General features: G+C 41.9%; 1 protein-coding gene and 1 pseudogene across 5 annotated transcripts in view; one reads left to right on the plus strand and one right to left on the minus strand.

The window, feature by feature from the left end:
- LOC105470379 (GRAM domain containing 1C) overlaps window positions 1-22,614 on the minus strand; it is a 116,408-nt gene extending 93,794 nt beyond the window's left edge. The window contains exons 1-3 of one of the 5 annotated variants that reach the window (XM_071092395.1): window positions 12,144-12,170; window positions 11,602-11,661; window positions 6,152-6,298 (exon numbers count right to left, since the gene is read on the minus strand). In XM_071092395.1, coding sequence (XP_070948496.1) covers window positions 6,152-6,295 — 144 coding nt within the window. In that variant the 5' untranslated portion in view covers window positions 6,296-6,298; window positions 11,602-11,661; window positions 12,144-12,170. Of the gene's footprint in view, window positions 1-6,151; window positions 6,299-7,906; window positions 8,050-11,601; window positions 11,662-12,143; window positions 12,270-22,504 lie in introns of those variants that run through there. The other 4 variants (XM_071092396.1, XM_011722294.3, XM_071092397.1 and 1 more) reach the window with 4 other exon arrangements.
- On the plus strand, window positions 597-1,166 carry LOC139362059 (small ribosomal subunit protein eS10-like; annotated as a pseudogene).
- Window positions 22,615-22,893: the final 279 nt, after the last annotated feature.

Raw genomic sequence — 22,893 nt, forward strand, 5'->3', positions numbered from 1 at the left:
ATTCTTAAAATGTTTTAAAACAAAAAAATACAACAAATAATCAATTTGAACTCTCATCTTTTTTAAAATTCTCCTACTCCATCTTTTTTTCTACTTCCCTTCCTAAATCAAAGACCTGAGGAATCTGAGATCTCCTATCTTCTTTATGCACACTTTTCAAGATTTTCTAATAAACAGTTATTCAAAGAAGAACACACAAAGGACCCCTGAGCAAACTTAATTTTAGTTACGCATTTCAGAAAACTTTACAAATCCCTCCACTTTAAAATTACAATGATTAGCTAAATCTGCTATTAAAGAAGTAAGTATAGGCCAGGCGCAGTGGTTCATGCCTGTAATCCCAGCACTTTGGGAGGCCGAGGCGGGTGGATCACGAGGTCAGGAGATTGAGACCACCCTGGCCAACACGGTGAAACCCCGTCTCTACTAAAAATACAAAAAATTAGCGAGTGTGGTGGCATGCGCCTGCAGTCCCAGTTACTCAGGAGGATGAGGCAGGGGAATGGCGTGAACCCGGGAGGTGGAGTTTGCAGTAAGCTGAGATCGCGCCACTGCACTCCAACCTGGGCGACAGAGCGAGACTCCATCTCAAATAAATAAATAAATAAATAAATAAATAAATAAAGTATAGCCTTTCCAGCCCCAGCCCCGGACCCTACAGCTGCGGAGATGTTCATGCCTAGGAAGAACCAGACTGCCATTTATGAACTCCTTTTTAAGGAGGGAGTTATGGTGGCCAAGAAGGATGTCCACATGCCTAAATACCCGGAGCTGGCAGACAAGAATGTGCCCAACCTTCATGTCATGAAGGCCATGCAGTCTCTCAAGTCCCGAGGCTACATGAAGGAACAGTTTGCCTGAAGACATTTCTACTGGTACCTTACCAATGAGGGCATCTAGTATCTCTGTGATTACCTTTATCTGCCCCAGAGACTGTGCCTGCCACCCTACGCTGCAGCCGTCCAGAGACTGGCAGGCCTCGGCCTAAAGGTCTGGAGGGTGAGCGACCTGCAAGACTCACAAAAGGGGAAGCTGACAGAGATACCTACAGATGGAGTCCTCTGCCCCCTGGTGCCGACAAAAAAGTCGAGGTTGGGGCTGGGTCAGCAACGGAATTCCAGTTTAAAGGCAGATTTGGTCGTGAACATGGTCAGACACCTCAGTAAAAATGGAGAGGATTATTTTGCATTGAATAAACTTACAGCAAAAAAAAAAAAAAAAAGAAGTATATACAATTGACGAATATTTTTAAAGAACTTAATATTAATGAAATATCAAAGCACAAAAGAATATATAATATTAACTACCTTATCCAAAGCACTATTACTTCTATTAAAAAATCCCAGGTAAGTATGTCATCTTCTGAACATACACAATGAATAATCTCAAAGGCTATTTTCTACTCCCAATGGTTGCTTACTCTAGATCACTAACAGAAGTTGCACTAAACAAATACCTCTGCTGCAGATCTCTGTCTGCCTTGCCTCTGCGATCTTAATCCACATGGAATATACTATTACTCTAGCCAAGAAGAAAATAAGTCTTTCTTTTTAAGGGTTTTTTTGTTTGTTTTACCTTTTACTATATATTTTTTTTACTAAGTTAATGGGCAAAAGCATAAATATTTGCCATTAACTGTATTTTAAATTTCATTGCATCATTTCACATAATTTTTATTGTTTCATTAGGGTTTAAAAGGTAATAATAAAACTCACTTCCCACATACTAGAATTTTTTTTTTTTTTTTTTGAGACAGTGTCTCTCTCTGTCGCCTAATTTGCAGTGCAGTGGCATGATCACAGTGCACCATAACCTCAAATCCTGGACTCAAGCAATCCTTCCATGTCAGCCTCCCAAGTGGCTGGGACTACAGGTGCAAGCCACCACAGCCAGCTAATATTTATTTTGTTTTGTTGAGATGGGGGTCTTACTATGTTGCTCAGGTTGATTTCAAACTCCTGGCCTCAAGTGATCCTCCCACTTTGGCCTCCCAAAGTGTTGGGATTATAAGCATGAGCCACAATGTTTGGCCCAATATTTTAAAATAAAAAAATGAAACAAATACAACAACTAAGATTCCTATCTTTATACTACAGAATTGAAATAGAAAATCTGAAAATCTGAAGCCGTTGCTCACTATCAATAGCCATGGAGAGTTCATCCTTATTATTTAAATTAGTCTTACTGTCAGAAAGGCACTTATTAGCCAATCTGTTAAACAGAGTGAGGTTACTACTGATTCAAGACAGACCAGTGTTGTAATACCGTGACCCAATCTCTAATTTTATAGGTGAGGTAACTGAGGTGAGACAGGTTATGCAACATACTCAAGATGACCACACCCTGAAATCACCAGATGCAGAGCAGAGACTCTACTCCAGATGTTTTGTTCCCAGTCTCCAATGTGTTCAGTTATACCATGCTGCCCTCTAAATTCACTACTGTGGAACAACTGATTTAGCCGGGCTAGAGCATATGAATTATTCTACATTAGTGAACTTCCCAGATCCCTGTAGCTTAACTCTTTAAATACCAGTACTTTTTAAAGTTATCCATTCTTTTGCTAGAAACCTCTCTAAAGTGAAAAAGCACAACTCTAGATTCCGTGGGTATTCCAGTGAACTGGCTCTGACATCCCTAATTATTTGCTTAAATACCAGGTCATGTGCCTTATGAATACATTCCTGTTATGCTACTTGTCTTCCTTGTGTTTTATTTTCATTTGTTTGTTTTAGAGATGAGGTCTCACTATATTGCCTAGGCTGGATTCAAACTCCCGGGCTCAAGTGATCCCCTTTCTCAGGCCTCCTGAGCAGCTGGGACTACAGGCATGTGCTAATGCCTGGCTTGTCTTCCTTGTGTTAATTTTAGACCCCTCAGTGAACTCCCCATCATATTTGTGTTTCTTCAATACCTTCTTTATTTGGGGGAGAATGAAGAAAACAAAGGCAACATGGTAGAGTCGTGGTAGATGCTGATGGATTTTAAATGGCAGAGAAAAAATGAATTATTTATTTTCCAGACTTTTAAAACATCATTTCTACCAGCTACAGTACTATTTAGAGCCAACTTAGTTGCACAGACCTTTGGCCTCCACATTAAAAGGTCTAGGTTTCATTGCACATGCCATACTTTGAGGTTAGTCTTCATCTTGAACTTGGATATCAAATTCACTTTGAATGCTTTTATTTTCTAAGATATAATGGCATGGTTTCATATGTTATATTTTGGACAGATCGAGTTTTAAAAATGCAATTATTTTTCCTTTCATGCCTCTTGTAATGTTTTGAACAAACTTGAATGATGAGAGAGAATAAAAGAGATAGCAGTAAAAAAATTTAAAAATAAGAAAACAAAGGTCTAGGTTTCTTCACTTTTTTTGAGTTTCTACTATCATTTCTTGCTGGTGTCTATGTGTTATTACCAACTAATTTCCCTACCTTCAATATCCTATTCAGTTTATTTAAGCTTATAAAAATATAGCCAAAAAAAAAAAAATATTAAAGAAACACCAAATGAAGATTTGAGGATCTCTCCTATTACCAGATATATCAGCTATGTGGGGTCTTTTTGTTTGTTTGTTTTTGTTTGCTTCTGAGTTGTTGATAGTTCTGGTTTCTGGGTAACTGACCAGTAGAAAAGTTTGTAAAACTTATGAGATACTGTACTTCTCTTTAGGTCTATTCTATGTGAATTCATATACAATGTCCTTAAAATAAAGTGTTTGAAATCAGCTTAGGGGCCCAAACGGAGCCAAAGTAAACCTCTGACACTCTAAATCAGTGCTTCTCAAACTTTAATGTAAATGTAAATCACCTAAAAATCTTGTGAAAAATGAAGATTGTGATCCACTAAGTCTGAGGTTGGGCCCAAAATTCTGATTTGCCATCAGATGATGCCAAATCTGCTGGCCCCCATACTATACCTTTAGTAGCAAGGATCTAGAACACATCCCTCTTTTTTTCCTCTCCTATTTCTAAATTCTCTCATTCCTTTGCTTTTTCCTTTTCTTGCATTACCATTTTTCTTGCTTTAAGTCTGTCACTAGTAGAGTAACTACCTCAATAGTAATCATAGTAACTACTTAGCCCTGCAGATAGTCCTTAAACCTATGAAGGTTCCCCAATCTATAACGTAAGCTATAAAAAAAATCAGAGCAGGGGCCGGCCGCAGTGGCTCACGCCTGTAATCCCAGCACTTTGGGAGGTTGAGGCAGACGGATCACCTGAGGTCGGGAGTTCAAGACCAGCCTGGCCAACATGATGAAACCCCGTCTCTACTAAAAATACAAAAATTAGCTGGATGTGGTCGCGGGCACCTGTAATCCTAGTTACTTGGGAGGCTGAGGTTGGAGAATCACTTGAACCCAGGAGGCGGAGATTGCAATGACTGGAGATCATACCATTGCACTCCAGCCTGGGTGACAAGAGCGAAACTCCATCTCAAAAAAAAAAAAAATTAGTGCGTAAAGGTCATAAAACTACAATATTGTCATAAACCTTTTCTAAATGTGATCAAAAATAATAGTCAATAGAGATGACTTTTTTTAGGATGTGTTGTTATTTTCATATATTTCTTAGCAATTAAATATTTTCCTTAGAATACAGTTCAAGCTGGGTGCAGTGGCTCACACCTGTAATCCCAGCACTTTGGGAGGCCAAGGCGGGCAGATCACGAGGTCAGGAGATCAAGACCATCCTGGCTAACACAGTGAAACCCCATCTCTACTAAAAATACAAAAAATTAGCTGGGCATGGTGGCAGGCGCCTGTGGTCCCAGCTGCTGGGGAGGCTGAGGCAGGAGAATGGCATGAACCTGGGAAGCGGAGCTGGCAGTGAGCCAAGATCGTACCACTGCATTCCAGCCTGGGTGACAGAGCAAGACTCCGTCTCAAAAAAATAAATAAATAAAAATAAGGAATACAGTTCAAAAAAACTTATGATGTCATGTTTCTTAATAGGAAATCAAAACCATTTAGTCATATTAAGATTCAATAACTGTTAAGATTCAATGAACTGAACTGCTAATTATGAACAGAATGATGGTACTTGTACTAATCTTTATAAACTGTTAATGAATCTTTTTTTGGCCTACTCTAAACTTATAAGAAAATCTGCTACCAAGGATATCTTATCCTCAAAAGATGAGCTTTTTTTTTTTTTTTTTTTTTGAGGCAGGGTCTCTCTCTGGGATGTAGCCTGTAGGCATGTGCCACTACACCTGGCTAATTTTTGTTAGTTTGTTTGTTTGTAGAGACTGGGTTTTGCCATGTTGCCCAGGCTGGTCTCAAACTCCTGGGCTCAAGCAATCTGCCCACCTCAGCCTCCCAAAATGCTGGGATTACAGGCATGAGCTATCACACCCAGCCAAGAGATCAGCTTTCTAATGAACTAATTGGAAGTATACAGGCCTTACCATCCTATACAATTTTCACTTATAGTTGTATCATACCAGATTCTATCAAACAGTTCATAACTCTCATAGGAATTGCTAGACTTAGAATGAGTTCTTTAATATAATAAATGTTAGCATTTGTAACATACAGAAGTGTTGTTCTTCCAGAAAGACTCTAAGATCTTAATGTGCGTAATCAACAAGCAGTAGTCTCATTTTACAGTGAGGAAACCTGAAGCACATCCAGATTACACAACCGAGTGAACGCAATGGAAACAATGCGTAGCTTCTAACTTTAAAACCATCTTACAGTCATTATACACTATAGGTTGAACATTGCTAAACTTTCTTTAGGCACAGGAATGAATTTTTTAAATCAAAATTATATCAAATAGCTGGCTTCTCAGCAACACTTAGAAATATGTATAACATTAGTATAACATTAGTCTGTATAACATTCTGTATAACATTAGTCTCTTGACAGTACAGTGAGCTACAGCGTAAGTGGAATCCACTTCCGTGGTGTAGTTTTCACACAAGGAAATTGAAGCAGATAATTCCATTCCATCGAACCAGACAACAGTGCATTCTAGTGGTCAAACGACAGTATAATCAGAAATGTCTTCGGGACTCTGGACTAAAACTGAAACATCTAAAATTTAGAAGCTAAGAAGGAAATTTTACAAATATGACTTCTTGCAGATTTAAAGAAAATTTGCATTCAAGATTAAAATAAAGATGTAAAAAAAGAAATTACCCAAAAGCTCCAGTCACCACTCCAATTATGTAAATTTGGCCCCTGTTTTTTAACTACCACATTATTCTCTTCCACAGTTGGACTAAGATTTTCCTCTACATCTTCCTGTAACTCAGCGGCAAGGCTTGAATCCCTTTCATTCATCACCTGGAAACAAATACCAAACCATGTAAATTATTTATTGAGAAATGACCATTTTAAAAAGAAAAAAGTTAATGTTCACAACATATACATTAATTTTAAAAGGACAACATTTAAAAGACAGTAATAAATATGTTTTTGCTTCAATAGTTCATATAGTTATATATTTACTTTATTTTTTATTATTATTTTCTTTAGAGACAGGTCTCCTCTTTCACCCAGACTGGAGTATAGTGGCCCAATCATAGCTTACTGCAGCTTCGAACTCCTGGGCCAAAGCCATCCTCCTTCCTCAGCCTCTTGAGTAGCTGGCACTACAGGTGCACACCACTATGTCCAGCAATTTTTTTTTTTTTTTTTTTTTTTTTTTGGTATAAGTGAGGTCTCACTATGTTGCCCAGGGTGACCTCAAACTCTTAGGCTCAAGCAATCCTCCTGCCTCAGCCTCCCAAAATACTGGGATTATAGGCATGAGCCACCTCACCCAGCCAACTTCATACATTTATACATGAAACAAAGATTTTCCAACTACTATTATGTGCTAGATAGCTTGGTTGGCACTAGGGATACAAAGATGAATAAAACAAATTCCTCAGTCTCCAGAAGTGCACAGTCTGCTAGAGTAATAATAAATCATAAAAATACAATGTAATGGGAGTGTCCATTTGTACAACTATTTTGGAGAACAATTTGCAAAGCCCAGTAGGAAAGAAGATAGACATACACTGCAATGCAGCAATTTAATATACAGAGTCAAGAATGTTTGTTAATACTACGAAAGTGGAAATAACCTCACTGTCCATCAATAGAAAAATTAGTAAATAAGCTCTGATTTATACAAACAATGGAGTTTAAACAAATGAATAAGATGTGTCAGCTGTGCGAGGTGGCTCATGCCTGTAATCCAACACTTTGAGATCACTTGAGGCCAGGAGTTCAAGACCAGCCTGGCCAACATAATGAAACCCTGTCTCTGCTAAAAAATACAAAAAATTAGCCAGGCATGGTGGCCTGTAGTCCCAGCTACTCAGAGGCTGAGGCAGGAGAATTGCTTGAACCCGGGAGGAGAAGGTTGTAGTGGGTTGAGATCACACCACTGCACACCAGCCTGGGTGACAGAGCCAGACTCTCTCTCAAAAAAAAATTGGCTCATTGGGCAATTGCTCAAGTAAGAGCACTCATCAGGGAGTTAAAAAAAGAAAAAAGAGAATATGGAGTAGAGGAGTAAGGAGGAGTAGTCATAAAATCATAAAAGCATATGGGCCAGGCACAGTGACTCATACCTATAATCCCAGCACTTTGGGAGGCTGAGGCAGGAGGAACTCTTGAGCCCAGGAGTTTGAGACCAGCCTGGGCAACATAGTGAGACCCTGTCTCTACAAAAAAAAAATCAAAAAATTTGCCAGGCATGGTGGCAGGTGCCTATGGCCCCAGCTGTTCAGAAGGCTGAGGTGGGAGGATTGCCTGAGCCTGGGAGGTCAAGACTGCAGTAAGCCACGATCACGCTACAGCACTCCAGCCTGGCCGGCAAAGCAAAACCCTATCTCAAACAAACACCACCACCACCAAAAAAAAAAAAAAAACAGCGTATGGTGAACCAGGATCCTTAAATACCTCTGCTGCTGCTGCTGCTGCTCCACATAAGCTTGAGGTTCTTTTCTTTTCTTTTCTTTTCTTTCCTTTTTGAGACAGAGTCTCACTCTGTCGCCCAGGCTCCAGTGTAGTGACACGATCTCGGCTCACTGCAACCTCTACCTCCCAGGTTCAAGCGATTTTCCTGCCTCAGCCTCCCGAGTAGCTGGGATTACAAGCATGTACCACCTCACCTGGCTAATTTTTATATTTTTAGTAGAGATGGGGTTTCACCACGTTGGCCAGGCTGGTCACAAACTCCTGATGTCACGTGATCAGCCCGCCTCAGCCTCCCAAAGTGCTAGGATTACAGGCATGAGCCACTGCACCTGGCCAAACTTGAGGTTCTTAAACCCTATAAATAACCATTGCCATGGGGGAAGCCCCTAACCATGATGCTACTGATTTGAGGCTCTCTGGAGAAAGAAATTCGTAAACATGAGAGGGTAGAGAGGACCTCCTCCACCTGAAGTATATCCAGCAACCTCCAGAAAGAGAGGGAGAAACCAACAAACCTGGATAGAAGGGAAGGAAACATACAACAGCAAAAAAATAAAACAAAAAAAACTGAAACTGAAGTCCATAAATTGATCTAATAAAACATACAGAATTTATTAAAATAATTTATATAATAAAAGATAAAAGACTGGCTTTTGTGCCTCTACAACATAGGTTCTAAGTTAACTTCAACATCTGCTAAAATGCAGCAAATGGCAAATCTTCATGGCTTTAATCAATATTGGGTCTCAAATTACAGTTATAACTGGAGATCCCACTAAATTTAAACAAGGTATCCCCTACAATCTTAGGAGTTATTCAACAAAAAATAGACAACAAATAGGTATGCCTCATTTTAACCATCCGAACTATTCCTTTGCCTAAATACTCCACTGATCGTGGTATACATTGCCCTAAAATATCCTATTGTGGCCACGGACACTCTGTCCCAATTAGTAATAAACTAAATTTAAATCAAGTCTTTAGAGCTTACAAATTGACTTTCAACGAAGTGGGACCACAGGCTGGGTATGTTGGCTCACACGTATAATCCCAACACTTTGGTAGACTGAGGCAGGGGGATCACTTGAGGCCAAGAGTATGGAGAACAAGCTGGGCAATATAGCAAGGACCCCCCTCTACAAAATGTTTAAAGATTAGTCTGGCATAGCGGCACACACATGTAGTCCTAGCTACTTGGGAGGCTGAGGTGGGAGGATTGCCTGAGTCCAAGAGCTGGAGATCACAGTAAGTTGTGATTGAACCATTTTACTCCAGCCCAGGTGACAGAGCAAGACTCTGTCTCAAAACAAACAAAACAGTGAGACCCTGTGGACCGCCACTCTCAATGCCCAGTTAAAATTATACAATCCAATATAAAACAAAACAGGGCCTTCAAAGACTGAAACTTGTTATGTAAGACCTACTTCGGCCGGGCACGGTGGCTCATACCTGTTATCCCAGCACTTTGGGAGGCCAAGCCGGGCAGATCACGAGGTCAGGAGTTCGAGACCAGCCTGACCAACATGGTTAAACCCCCATCTCTACTAAAAAAAAAATACAAAAATTAGCTGAGCGTGGTGGTACATGCCTGTAATCCCAGCTACTTGGGAGGTTGAGGCAGGAGAATTGCTTGAACCCAGGTGGTGGAGGTTGCAGTGAGGGGAGACCATGCCACTACACTCCAGCCTGGGCAACAGTGCGAGACTCCATCTCACCAAAAAAAAAAAAAAAAAAAAAAGAAAGAAAAAAAAAACCACCTACTTCGTGAGAAAGTAACTATTCCTACTGCTTCTCCATTTAACAGCCCAATTTGGCCTGTTAAACTTGGTAAGAATGAATGGTGCCTCATGGTTCATTACCACATCCTCCATGATGTCATTTTACCCAGGAAGGCCCCTATACCCAATATTATTGAAATTACTGACTATTCAGTCCACAACTAGTAAATATTTTGCTGTGATAGATTTGGCTAATATGTTCTGTTCAGTGTCTCTTTCAACACCTCCTCAGCCATAGTTGGTCTTCACCTCCAGAGAGACACAATATCTCTTTAGCTGGCTAACCACAGAGTACACAGTCTTGCCCTCATACGCAACCTTTACAGGAAAAATCTTAATTGCACCAAATTTTCCCCAGGAGCACAAGTATAACATTCCATTGATGACATCCTCCTCTGAGGACAGTCTTTTGACACACTCACAAAGGAGCTCACAAAAGGAGGATGGGCCATTGCGCCACACATAGTGTAAGGCCTACCACCTTGGTTAAATTTCTGAAAATTATTTGGTCTCTGTCACCCAGGCTGGAGTGCAATGGCACAAACAGGGGTTACTGCAGTCTCAACCTCCTGTGCTCAAGTGATCTTCCTATCTCAGCCTCCCAAATGGCTAGGACTACAGGTGCCACACAACCATGCCTGGTTAATTTTTCTTTTTTTTTTTTTTTTGTAGATACAGGGTCTTGCTATGTTGCCCAGGCTAGTCTCAAATTCCTGTCCTCAAGAGATACTTCTTTCTGCCTTGACCTCCCAAAGTGCTAGAAGTACAGGCATGAGCCACTGCACTGGGCCGCAATGGCTTACTTAAAGTCAAATTCAAATTCAGATGGTTCATGTCAGTCATCAAACATCAAGGGTAAATTATTACCAGTCTCAGTCTACTTTGTTTGCCTCACCCCTCCCTCCTCCTCTTCTGTACCTCATCTGGGTAAGTGATAAGAAAGTCTGGGTGCTCCTTCCTTCATCTTGGGTGAGAAATTCAAGCAATCCCCTGTCTGCATACTGGACCTCTCACCCTGGCCCCACTCCCTAACCCTAACCAGAAAAAAAGACATGGAGCCAGTTTTTTCCTGAGGCTCTCTGAAGCCATTTGGGTGCTGCTTGAGAGGCCTGCCTTGCTCTCCCCAGAGACCTTAATTATGTAAGTAAAAGATTTTTTCAGGGCCGGGAGCGGTGGTGGCTCAAGCCTGTAATCCCAGCACTTTGGGAGGCCGAGGCGGACGGTTCACGAGGTCAGGAGATCGAGACCATCCTGGCTAACACGGTGAAACCCCGTCTCTACTAAAAACACAAAAAATTAGCCAGGCGTGGTGGCGGGCGCCTGTAGTCCCAGCTACTGGGGAGGCTGAGGCAGGAGAATGGCGTGAACCCGGGAGGCAGAGCTTGCAGTGAGCCGAGATGGCACCACTGCACTCCAGCCTCATGGTGTGTGTGTGGCATCATCAGTTTCTACACCTGAATCAACTTTGGGGTGGGGGTCCATTCTGGCTTTCTGGGGTGGCTACAATAGATTCCTGTCTCTCTGCCTTATTACCCGTGTGGTCCTTAGCAAAGTCAATCTCTGTACGTCTGTTCCTTAACTCTACAATAGAGGAAATAATTTTATCTCTAGTCTAGACAATAAGCTTATTGAGAGCAGGGATCATGTCTATGTTAATCACCATCTAATCCCAAACACCCAGTGCCAGGGACATAATTGAATCAGTGACTGATTGGGTTCATGAATATCCAGCTTGACTATTTCATAGTAATGTTTTTCAAATCAAGTGAAATAACACACTCATTCACTTGTTCATTCAACAATTATTTGTGTACCTCCACCAATCTGTAAACCACAATGCTCTTCAAAAGATATAGCACTGACCGCAGTTCTCGAAAAGTAAAATATATACACGCAAACCAATGTAGCAGGAGGTGTTCAGAATCGCAGGCGCCCCTCCAATAAAAGCGGGGTTTCATCCTGAATATTAATAAGAACGCTTTTGTCAAGTAAGGTAGTAAACAAATGACAAAACTAGACTAGTTGAAATCAAAACTTGGCTGACAGCACAGTGATTTAAACTATCCGGACGCTTGTAACAGGGCTGAGAATGAAAAGAAGGGGACGAGGCTGGAAAAACGTGACACTGGGTCAGAATCACGACCATGGGGCCTGACCCAAGGGGCCTGGGACTGAGACATCCGCACCAGGACATTTCGGGATCAAATTCAAGCCCTCAAAGCCCACAGGGAAGCAGATGTCCCCACCACCGCCCGTAGGGAAAGCGCTCGCAGAGGCACTGGAAACCGTTTCCTGCGTAACAACTTTCCACATTACTCCCAAGAGCACGAAGGAAAGGGAAGGGAGGAATTAACTGTAATCTGAGAAGGTTCAAGCAATCCCCGTGAGAAAAAGTCGGGTAAAGCCACCGATGGGAACCTACCCCAGCGAGGCCCGCTTACCTGGCGGACAGTCGGAGCGCCCTCCATCGCGGCTCCCTGCGCCGCCGCGGCACCGCCCCCCGCCCACCTCCAGCGCGCGCTGCGAGCTACGGACTCCGCGCGCCTTCTCCGCCGGCCCTCCGAGTACTTCCAGCCGCAGCTCCTTGCGCCCTCCGGCGGCCGTGAAGGACTCCTGACGAGGGTGTTACTGGGTTAGCCTGGAGGCTTGTCTTTCTAGGGGTCACAAGGAGCCTTACCTATTCCCAACCACAAACTCCTGTGCCTCCCAGGAAATGGCGTACCCTGCCCCGATGTAGGAAAACGTGAATTGCTCGGGAAACTTTTTTTTTTTTTGAGACGGAGTTTCTCTCTTGTTGCTCAGGCTGGATGGAGTGCCAAGGCTAACTGCAACCTCCGCCTCCCAGTTCAAGCGATTCCCCTGCCTCAGCCTCCCGAGTAGCTGTGATTACAGGCGCCTGCTACCACGGCCGGCTAATTTTTATATTTTTAGTAGAGACGAGGTTTCACCATGTCGGTCAGGCTGGTCTCGAACTCCCTACCTTAGGCAATCCGCTCGCCTCGGCCTCCCAAAGTGCTGGGATTACAGGCGTGAGCCACCGTGCCAGGCCAGGAAACTCTTGGTCCTTCCAATAAAGGATTGAAATTACTGATTAACTGCTGTAAGTATTGCAGATTCTTGGTTCTGTAAACTAAAAATAAAATGCTAAGACTCCCTACAGCCATCTAAATGGACCTCTCCTCTTGGCCAAGAGCATTCCAGATTTAACCTGAAAATCTAGTTCAGGCCATGATGAAAGAGGGGATTGGACGTGCCTTATTAACATCAACACAGACCTTAAGTCTGATAAGAAATATTTATCATCTATTCCCTCGGAAGCCTGCTACTTGGAGGCTGTATCTGCATGATAAAACCTTGGTCTCTACAACCCCTTATTGTAACCCAGACATTCCTTTCTACTGTTCCTAACTTTTTTTTTTTTCTTTTGAGACAGGTTCTGGTTCTGTTATCTCAGCTGGAGTGCGGTGGTGCAATCTCTGCTCACTGCAACCTCCACCTCCCAGAGTCAACCAATCCTCACACCTCAGCCTCTCGAGTAGCTGGGACTACTGGCGCGTGCCACCATGCTTAACCACTTGTTTGTTTGTTTGTTGAGACAGGTTTTCGCCATGTTGCCCAGACTGGTCTTGAACTCCTGGACTCAAGCAGTCTGCCCGCTTCGGCCTCCCAAAGTGCTGGGATTACACGTGCAAGCAACAGCTCCCGGTCAATAATAACTCTTTCAACCAATTGCAAATCAGAAAAATTGTAAATGTACGAATGACCTGAAAGCCCCCCCTTCTCCCCCTTGGAGTTGTCTCCCCTTCCAGATTGAAACAATGTAAATCTTACATGTGTTGATTGATGTATTAGGTCTGCCCAAAATATATAAAAGCAAGCTGTACCCCAACCACCTTGGGCACATGTCACTGGGACTTCCTGAGACTGTGTCACAGGTGTGTCCTTAACCTTGGCAAAATAAATTTTCTACATTAACTGAGACCTGTCTCAGATATTTGGGGTTCAGAGTTCTCAACCAAACAGCTATAAAAAAGACATTCTAGGCCAGGCACAGTGGTTCACTCCTGTAATTCCAGCACTTTGGGAGACTAAGGTGGGAGGGTTGCTTGTGTCCAGGAGTTCAAGACCAGCCTGGCAACATAGCGGGGCCCCATCTCCAGAAAAGAGAAAAAGAGAAAGAAAGAAAGAGAGAGCGAGAGAAGAAAGAACGAGAGAGAGGGAGAGAGAGTGCGTGGTGGCTCATGCCTGTAATCCCAGCACTTTGGGAGGCTGAGATGGTAGGATCACCTGAGGTCAGGAGTTTTAGACCAGCCTGACCAACATAGTGAAACTCTGTCTCTACTAAAAATACAAAAAGTAGTCGGGCGTGGTGGTGAGCACCTGTAATCCCAGATACTTGGGAGGCTAAGGCAGGAGAATCGCTTGAACCTGGGAAGTGGAGGTTGCAGGGAGCCGAGATTGGGCCATTGTACTCCAGCCTGGGAACAAGAGTGAAACTCTGTCTCAAATAATAATAATAAATAATAATAATTTGTGACTATGTTGCAGGGTGTCTTTATTATTAGAAAACTCACACTAAAATATTTAGGAGTTCCCTGTTATCCATGGGGATGTAAAAAAAAAAAAATTTAAGTATGTAGGAGTGAAGTAGCCCCATGTCTGCAGCTTGCTTCCAAATGCTTCCATGAAGATGAATACACAGAGAAAACAAAATAGCAAAATGTTTATTACTGGACCTAAGTGGAGGGTATACTACTATTCAGTTATTCTTTTACTGTTTACATATATTTAAAAATCATAATGTAAAGTTGAAGAGATGGAAAAGAGTTGAATCTAGTTCCACAAAATGTCAGACACTGAGTGTATTTCTTTTTTGTTTTGTTTTGTTTTGTTTTTGTTTTTGTTTTTTTGAGAGAGTCTCGCTCTGTCACCCAGACTGGAGTGCAGTGGCACAATCTTGACTCACTGTAACCTCTGCCTCCCGGGTTTAAGCAATTCTCCTGCCTCAGCCTCCTGAGTAGGTGGGACTACAGGCGCCCACCACCATGCCCGGCTAATTTTTGTATTTTTAGTAGAGATGGGCTTTCACCATGTTGGTCAGGTTGATCTCAAACGCCTGGCCTCAAGTGATCCACCCACCACAACCTCCCAAAGTGCTGGGATTACAGGCATGAGCCACTGCACCCAGCCATGAGCATATTTCTTAAATATATATGACATACTAAAGAACAAATTACTTAATAAGATAAATCAATAAAAGACAGGTTTCCATCCTCATTCTGCAAAACTTTGCATAAACTGTGTTCTGTTAAACATAAAAAATGTCACAGAACACCAATATTAAGCAAGGCCACTGTATGATCATGATAGAATAAGACAAAAAGAAGGCCACTGGGTAATCATGTCTAAACACAGACAAAAATGTGGACATCATTCGAACCACAGAAATGACTGTGTCCCTATGCTGAGTAAGATGACTGACTGCTGCCTCTTTCCTAACCACAGCTTTAGTTTCACTTTATTCCACCTACCTTCTAGATAAGAGGTATTAAGATACCCAATCCGAATAACCACATCTTATTGACAGTATGTAATCCGGGACAAAGCTCCACTTCTTGAATCCTCCTCGCAAAATCACTGAACACAGACCCAAATCCTGTAGTAAGATCTTTCTAACACCCTTTCACTGAGATGTCCTCATGGTTCTCCATGGTGTTCTTTCACCCTCATTGCAATGAGTCAATAAACACAGTGTTGTCCAACTACAGCTGTGGTTCTCCTGGACTTTGGCTGAAGAGCATTGATATATTTTGCAGTGAAATAGAACATAAGGTGAAAGTGAATGTGGAAGAAAAGTTGTTAGAAGTTTGAAGAGAAAGGAGAAATTATGAAATACTTAGGAGCACAGGAGAATGAACTGACTAATGTTTTAGGAAAACAGTAAAACAGTAGCATTGCTGGGCAACACAAATGCCTACTTGAGATTAATGGTCATGTATTTAAAGTGAGATCACACTAATACGTAAACAGCTCCCAGAAAAACATATGGAAAAATCACAGTCAAGTTAAAATTGTTAAAGTATAGGTCAGAAAGTTCATGAAAAAGTAAATACAAGTGTCTTTTTTTTTTTCTTTGAGTTGGAGTTTCGCTCTTGTCACCAGGTTAGAGTGCAATGGCACGACCTCAGTTCACTGCAACCTCTACCTCCTGGGTTCAAGCGATTCTCCTGTCCCAGCTTCTGGAGTAGCTGGGATTACAGGTGCCCACCACCACGCCCAGCTAACTTTTTTGTATTTTTTTTTTTCTTTAGTAGAGACAGAGTTTCACCATCTTGGTCAGGCTGGTTTCGAACTCCTGACCTCATGATCCACCCTCCTTGGCCTCCCAAAGTGCTGGGATTACAGGCGTGAGCCATTGCACCCGGGCAAGTGTCTCTTAAAAATATAAAAGATCCTCAGTTTCACACAGAATAGCATAGAAATTAAAACCACACTGAAATACTATTTTTCACTTATTAGATTGACAAAAGTACAGAAATTTGAAAACGCATTCTGCTGACAAGACTGTGGGGATACAGTACTCTTATAATAGAAGTGTAGAGGCTGGGTGCAATGGCTCATGCTTGTAATCCCAGCACTTTAGGAGGCCAAGGCAGGTAGATCGTTTGAGGTCAGGAGTTCAAGACCAGCCTGACCATCGTGGTGAAACCCTGTCTCTACTAAAATGCAAAAATTAGCCAGGCATGGTGGCAGGTGCCTGTAATCCCAGGTACTCGGGAGGCTGAGGCAGGAGAATCGCTTGAACCCAGGAGGCGGAGGTTGCAGTGAGCCAGGATTGCACCACTACACTCCAGCTTGGATGATAGAGTGAGACTGTGTCTCAAAATAATAATAATAATAATGGAAGTGTAAAGTAATGTAGCAGATTTGGCAATAGCTACAAAAAGTACAAAATGCATACACTCTTGCAGCAATACCAACTTCTGCAGTTTTTCCTATAGATTTAATTGCATACATGCAAAATAATCCAAAGTTATTCCTAGAAGAATAGTTTGTAGTAGTAAAAATTGAAAACAAATCATCATCAATAAAGGACTGGTTAAATAAATGACATACCTCCATCCATTAGAATTTGAGATCCTATGTAGTTTCATAATAATTTTTAAAAGAATGAGGAAGAGCAACATCAACAAAAATGGCAGAGTGGGGAACTTCAAAAGTCTGTTCTTCCACGAAAGCAACAAATAAGGTGGCAAGAGCTGTCAGAAACAATTTATTCAGAACTCTGGAATGTCACCAAAACCTTACCACAATCAGAGGAATGCTTAATTAAGAGAAAACAGCTGAGTATCAGTAAGAGACTTTTGTGACATTTTATTTTAACTTACCCTGGTACCATCCCCCACTCTACAATAGCCCACATTCCTGGTACTGATTCCTAGTATCAGAGGTAGCAGTACAGACCTTATTCTCGAAGAATTGTTATCTGTTTGCTTTGACCTGTTTGGTGGCTCCCTGAAGGCTCAAGGACTTGTGTGCCTGATTTTATCTCAGAACTCTCCCAAGAGTAGGACACCTGCCTTGGGCAGGTGTTGGTGGGGGAAAGTTGGTAGAGGGGGCAGGTAGACTGTTTATTGAAAACATTTGGGCCAGGCACAGTGGCTCACGCCTGTAATCCCAGCACTTTGGGAGGCTGAGGGGGCAGATCACCTGAGGTCAAGAGTTCAAGACCAGCCTGACCAACATGGAGAAACCCCCGTCTCTACTAAAAATACAAAAATCAGCTGGGCGTGGTGGTGCATGCCTGTAATCCCAGCTACTTGGGAGGCTGAGGCAGGAGAATCGCTTGAACCCAGGAGGTAGAGGTTGCAGTGAGCCAAGATAGTGCCTTTGCACTCCAGCTTGGGCAGCAAGAGCAAAACTCGTCTCACACACACACACACACACACACACACACACAAGAAAAAAGAAAAGAAAAGAAAACATTTGAAAACAAATATATTACCAGTATCACTTGGGGCAAGGGATAACAGTTCAGGCAAACAATGGACAATCTGAAAAGCTTAACAGGAATACCTGGGGAATGAGAATCTTTGGGAAATAAGGGCTTTGAAAAACTCTCACAAATTCCTGGGAATCCAGAAGGCCACATCCATCCCCAGAGCTGGGAACATGCTCAGAAAAGACCTAAGAAGGCCCTAAACTTCCACCCTTGGCTGACTTTCTGCTCAGCTAAGGCAGAGATATGAATTGCCTGGCTGGGTGTTACAGGTATACCCAACACACAGAAAGCCAATCTGCACAGTCTGGAAGATAATTCCTTATTTCTGTATGTATTTTTCTTCTTCTGTTTTTTTTTTTTTTTTCTAATCTGACAGAACAGAGACTTATGTGGTCACATATAACAAAGAATGCAAACTTTACAAAATTAGTTCAACTTGTATGAGGTACCTAGAGTAGTCAAATTCACAGAGAAAGAAAGTAGAATAGTGGTTTCCAGGGGCCATGAGGAGGACAGAATGGGACTTTATTTAACAGGTTCAAAGTTTCAGTTTGGGGTGAAGAAAAAGTTTTGGAGATGTGATCATTACACAATATAAATGCACGTAATGTCACTGAACCATACTTAAAATAGATAAAATGGTAAATTTTATCTTGTGTATATTTTACCGTAACATAAAAAAGTAGTTTATAAAAGGTACTAACAAACCACAAATAAATGCTAAAATAAGCAGCAACAATAAAACCTGGGGAGGTGTACAACCTGATTTTCCAAGTTGCTGCATTATGCCGGGTGCAGTGGCTCATGCCTGTAATCCCAGCACTTTGGGAGGCTGAGGCAGGTGGATCACCTGAGGTCAGGAGTTCAAGACCAACCTGGTCAAGATGGCAAAACCCTGTCTCTACTAAAAACACAAAAATTAGCCAGGCATGGTGGTAGATGCCTGTAGTTCATGAGGCTGAGGCACGAGACTCGCTTGAACTGGGGAGGCGGAGGCTGCAATGGATCGAGATCGCACCACTGTACTCCAGTCTGGGCAATAGAGTAAGACTCTGTCTCAAAAACAAAAACAAAACAAAACAAAGTTGCTGCATTGTAATATTCAAAATGTCCAGTTTTCAACAAAAAATAAAGTATGCAAAGAAACAAGAAAGTTTGACCCGTATACAGAGAAAAATAATAGAAACCGTCCCTAATGAAGCCTGAGCATTAGGCAGACAAAACTTTAAATCAACTATTTCATATATCCTCAAAGAGCTAAAAGAAATCGAATTCAAAAGAGACCCATGAGAACAATGTCTCACCAAATAAAGAATATCAATAAAGAGATATAAATTACAAAATGAACCACATAGGAACTCTGGAGTTGAAAAATACAATAACTGAAATGAGAAATTCACTAGAGTAATTCAAATAGACTTGAGCAGACAGAAGAACAAATCAGCAACTTGAAGGTGGGTCAATTGGGATTATTCGGTGTGAGGAGCAGAAAGAAAAAAAAAGCAAAGAAAAATGAACAGAACCCATGAGACCTGTAAAATGCTACCAAGTAGACCAACATATACAAAATGAGAATTCCAGAAGGAGAGAAGAAAGAAATAATATTTGAAGAAATAATGGCCAGGAAAGAATGAGGAAACTCTTTATGTATTGATATATAAAGATCTACAAGAAATTTTGTCAAATAAAAAAAAATAAGGTGCAAAACAATATATAGTGCCAAAAATGCATACTCTGAATCTAATTGTGAGGAAACAGACAAACTGAAATTGAGGGACATTACTTGAACTCTTCAAAAACATCAAACTCATGAAAGGCAAAGAAAGACTGAAGTGTTGGTTCATACTAAAGAACACTAAAGACATATAGCAACTAAATACAATGTGTGATTTTGTCTTGGATCCTGAACCAGAAACATTTTCTTGTTGTTGTTGTTGTTATAAAGAACATTACTGGGAATAAAGTGTATATTACATTGACTCAATGTTAATTTCCTGTTTTTGTTTTTTGAGACAGAGTCTTGCTCTGTCACCCAGGCTGGAGTGCAGTGTTGCGATCTCAGCTCATTGCAACCTCCGCCTCTTGGGTTCAAGCAATTCTCTTGTCTTATACTCCAGAGTAGTCCCAGGTGCACACCATCACACCCAGCTAATTTTTGTGTTTTTAGTAGAGATGGGGTTTTTACTGGTCATGCTGGGTTTGAACTCCTAACCTGAGGTGACTCACCCGCCTTGGCCTCCCAAAGTGCTAGGATTATAGGCGTGAGTCGCCGTGCCCAGATAATTTTCTGTTTTTTATAATTATACTATGGTTGGGTATGGGGATGTGCTTGTTTTAGGAAGTGGAGTCATGCACTACATAACAATGTGTCAGTCACTGCATTCAACAGTGAACCACAAGAAAACAGTGTTCCCAGAACTTTATAGTACAGTATTTTTACTGTACTTTTTGTATGTTTGGATACACATACTTTCCATTGTGTTACAGTTGTCTTCAGTATTCAGCATGGGAACACGCTGTCCGGGTTTCTAGCTCAGGAGCAGTAGGCTATTTCATATAGCCGAAGTGTGCAGTAGTAATACAGGAGATAGAATTTAGGCAGATAGTAAGGGTAAAAGAGTCCTCGGTGGAACTCCCCTTTTAACAAAAAGCAGCCACCAAAACATTTCTTTTCTAACAAAGAGCAGCCTGAAAAATCAAGCCACAAACATAGATAAGCAAGCTAAAAAGCTTGCACAGGTGAATTCCGGCCTCTGTGCCAATAGAAAAGGGCTATCTGGAAGCCAGGCATGTTCAATAGGGAGGGTCCGTCTTCTCTTTTCTTTGTCACCATGTGTACAGTAAAGAGGCAGGCAACATGGCGCCTGGCCAGGTAGAGAACCCATCTGCATAATAAAAGGTTAGGGTGGGGTGGCCAGCTTCTTTGCACGCTATGCAAACTGCACACCTAGGCCTAACCAGTTCTTCGCGTGCTATGCAAATGACACACCAATCTTTTGTGCTCTATATAAATCAGATACCACCTCCCCAAGATCATCTATACAACCTTCTGCATTTCACCATGGAAGCAGCAACCCATATTCTCCGGGGCCCCTCTCTCTGCAGTGGAGAGAGCTTTTCTCTTTCTTTCGCCTATTAAGCTTCTGCTCTGAACCTCACCCTGGTTTGTCCACGTCCTGGTTTTCCGGACCATGGGACAACGAACCTCAGGTATTACCCCAGACAACATCACTTCAGTAGGCTCTACCATTTAGATTTCTGTAAGTATATTCTACGATGTTGGCACAACAGCAAAATTGCCTAATGATGCATTTCTCAGAACATATTCCAGTTTTTAAGTGACGTATGACTTTGTGCACTGATATATTTGATCTAGCTCACTCAAATGTTTCAGAAAAAAAAAAATGTGTGCCAAGAGAGAATAATAAATAAAGCAAACATGAAAATCTGAGTAAAGGTTTTATGGGAAGCCTTTGCACTATTCTTGCAACTTCCTTATTTCAAATAATTAAAAACTATTATAACTCAATAAATAAAGTGAAGTCAGCCTCCACAAATGTGTGATTTTTTTTTTTTTTTTTTTGTAGTTGCACAAATGCAAACGCAGAATGGACACAGTTGGATTTAATTAGAGGTTTTGGAGGGTTTCTTGAGACAGGGTCTCTCTCTATTACCCAAGCTAAAGTACAGTGGCATGATCACTGCTCACTGCAGTCTTAACCTTCTGGACTCAAGTGATCCACCTCAGCCTTCCAAGTACCTAGGGCCACAGGCCCACACCACCATACCCAGCTAGGTTTTGGGGAGTTTTGTTTGTTTGTTTTGTAGAGACTGGGTCTCCCTATGTTGCCCAGACTGTTCTTAACTCCTGGCCTCAAATGATCCTTCCGTTTTGGCCTTCCCAAGTGCTGGGATTACAGATGTGAGCCACTGCACCAAGCCTAAGGTTGATTTTTACCAGGCAAGTATGCTAAGTCACAAGAGAAGCAAGGGAGATAAGTATGTATGCAAGGGTTTGGCAATAAGGATTGCCCCTGGAGTCCAAGCAGGGTTAAAGAAGCAAAATAAGGTCATAAGAGTGTGAAGGCTAATGAAAGTGTGAGGATTAAATGTTTGTAAATCTAGTTGAAATTAAAGGACTGCTGGTGATAGAAGTGATGAGTCGGAAAGACACAAATGGTACTTGAAACTGAGATTGTGGACAAATTACAGTTGTAATGGTAAGTTCTGTGATATGAGCATGAGAGTGGGTGGCTGACTAGAGTGGTGGTTAAGATTGTTGGGGCAGAGGTCAAGGCCCTAGGAAACCAGGAATTGAAAGTATAACATTAGTGGCTGTTGAAATCACCAAGTACAGAAGGAGAAGTGTAGAAGAAAGTGACCATGAGCAAAGAGCAAAAATCTTCAGTGAAAAAGGGAACGTGAATTGTGAGTTTATAGATGACTCCAATAAGAAAAGGCAACGGGTGGCATAGTGTTCCGACATGAAATCAAAGCTAGAGTATTAAGAGTGAAGGAAAAGAGCCTGGAAGTACCAGGAAAAAAGACAATCACTTTTTCTAGGGCCAATTGGTGCTCCAGCTACTATAGTTGCATGACAAATCACCCAAAACCTTAGTGGCTGAAAACAACAATAATCATTAATTATTTCATGGTTTCTGTGGGTCAGGAACATGCAGCAGCTCAGCTGGTCAGTTCTAGTTCATGGGCTTTCAGAGGTTGCCCTTAGTCATGTGGAGATCCAGTCATCAGAAGACCTGATAGTGGCTGAAGGATCCACTTCCACGGTGTCTCACTTACATGGCCAGGCACCTGGTACTGGCTATTGGTTTGGGACCTCAATTCCTCTCCACATGGGTGTCTCTACAGAGCTGCTTCAGTCCTCATTGCATGGCAGTGCCTTTCCTCAGAGCAGGTAATCCAGGATACCAAGGTGAAGGCTACAGTGCCTTTTATGACCTAACCTTGGAAGTTATAGACTATGATTTACACCACATTCTATTGGGGTCAGTCAGCTCTGATTCACTGAGGGAGATGACTCCACAGGGCATGAATGATAGAGGCCAGGATCAATGGAGGCCTTATTGATTGGAGGCCAATGGAGGCCAGGATCAAAGGAGGCCAGATCAATGGGAAGTTACAAGTGATGTGACGGTGTGGGAGAGGAAACAGACACCACTTGAGAGGGC

This window comes from Macaca nemestrina, chromosome 2 (genome assembly GCF_043159975.1).
Source record: "Macaca nemestrina isolate mMacNem1 chromosome 2, mMacNem.hap1, whole genome shotgun sequence".
NCBI lineage: Eukaryota > Metazoa > Chordata > Mammalia > Primates > Cercopithecidae > Macaca > Macaca nemestrina.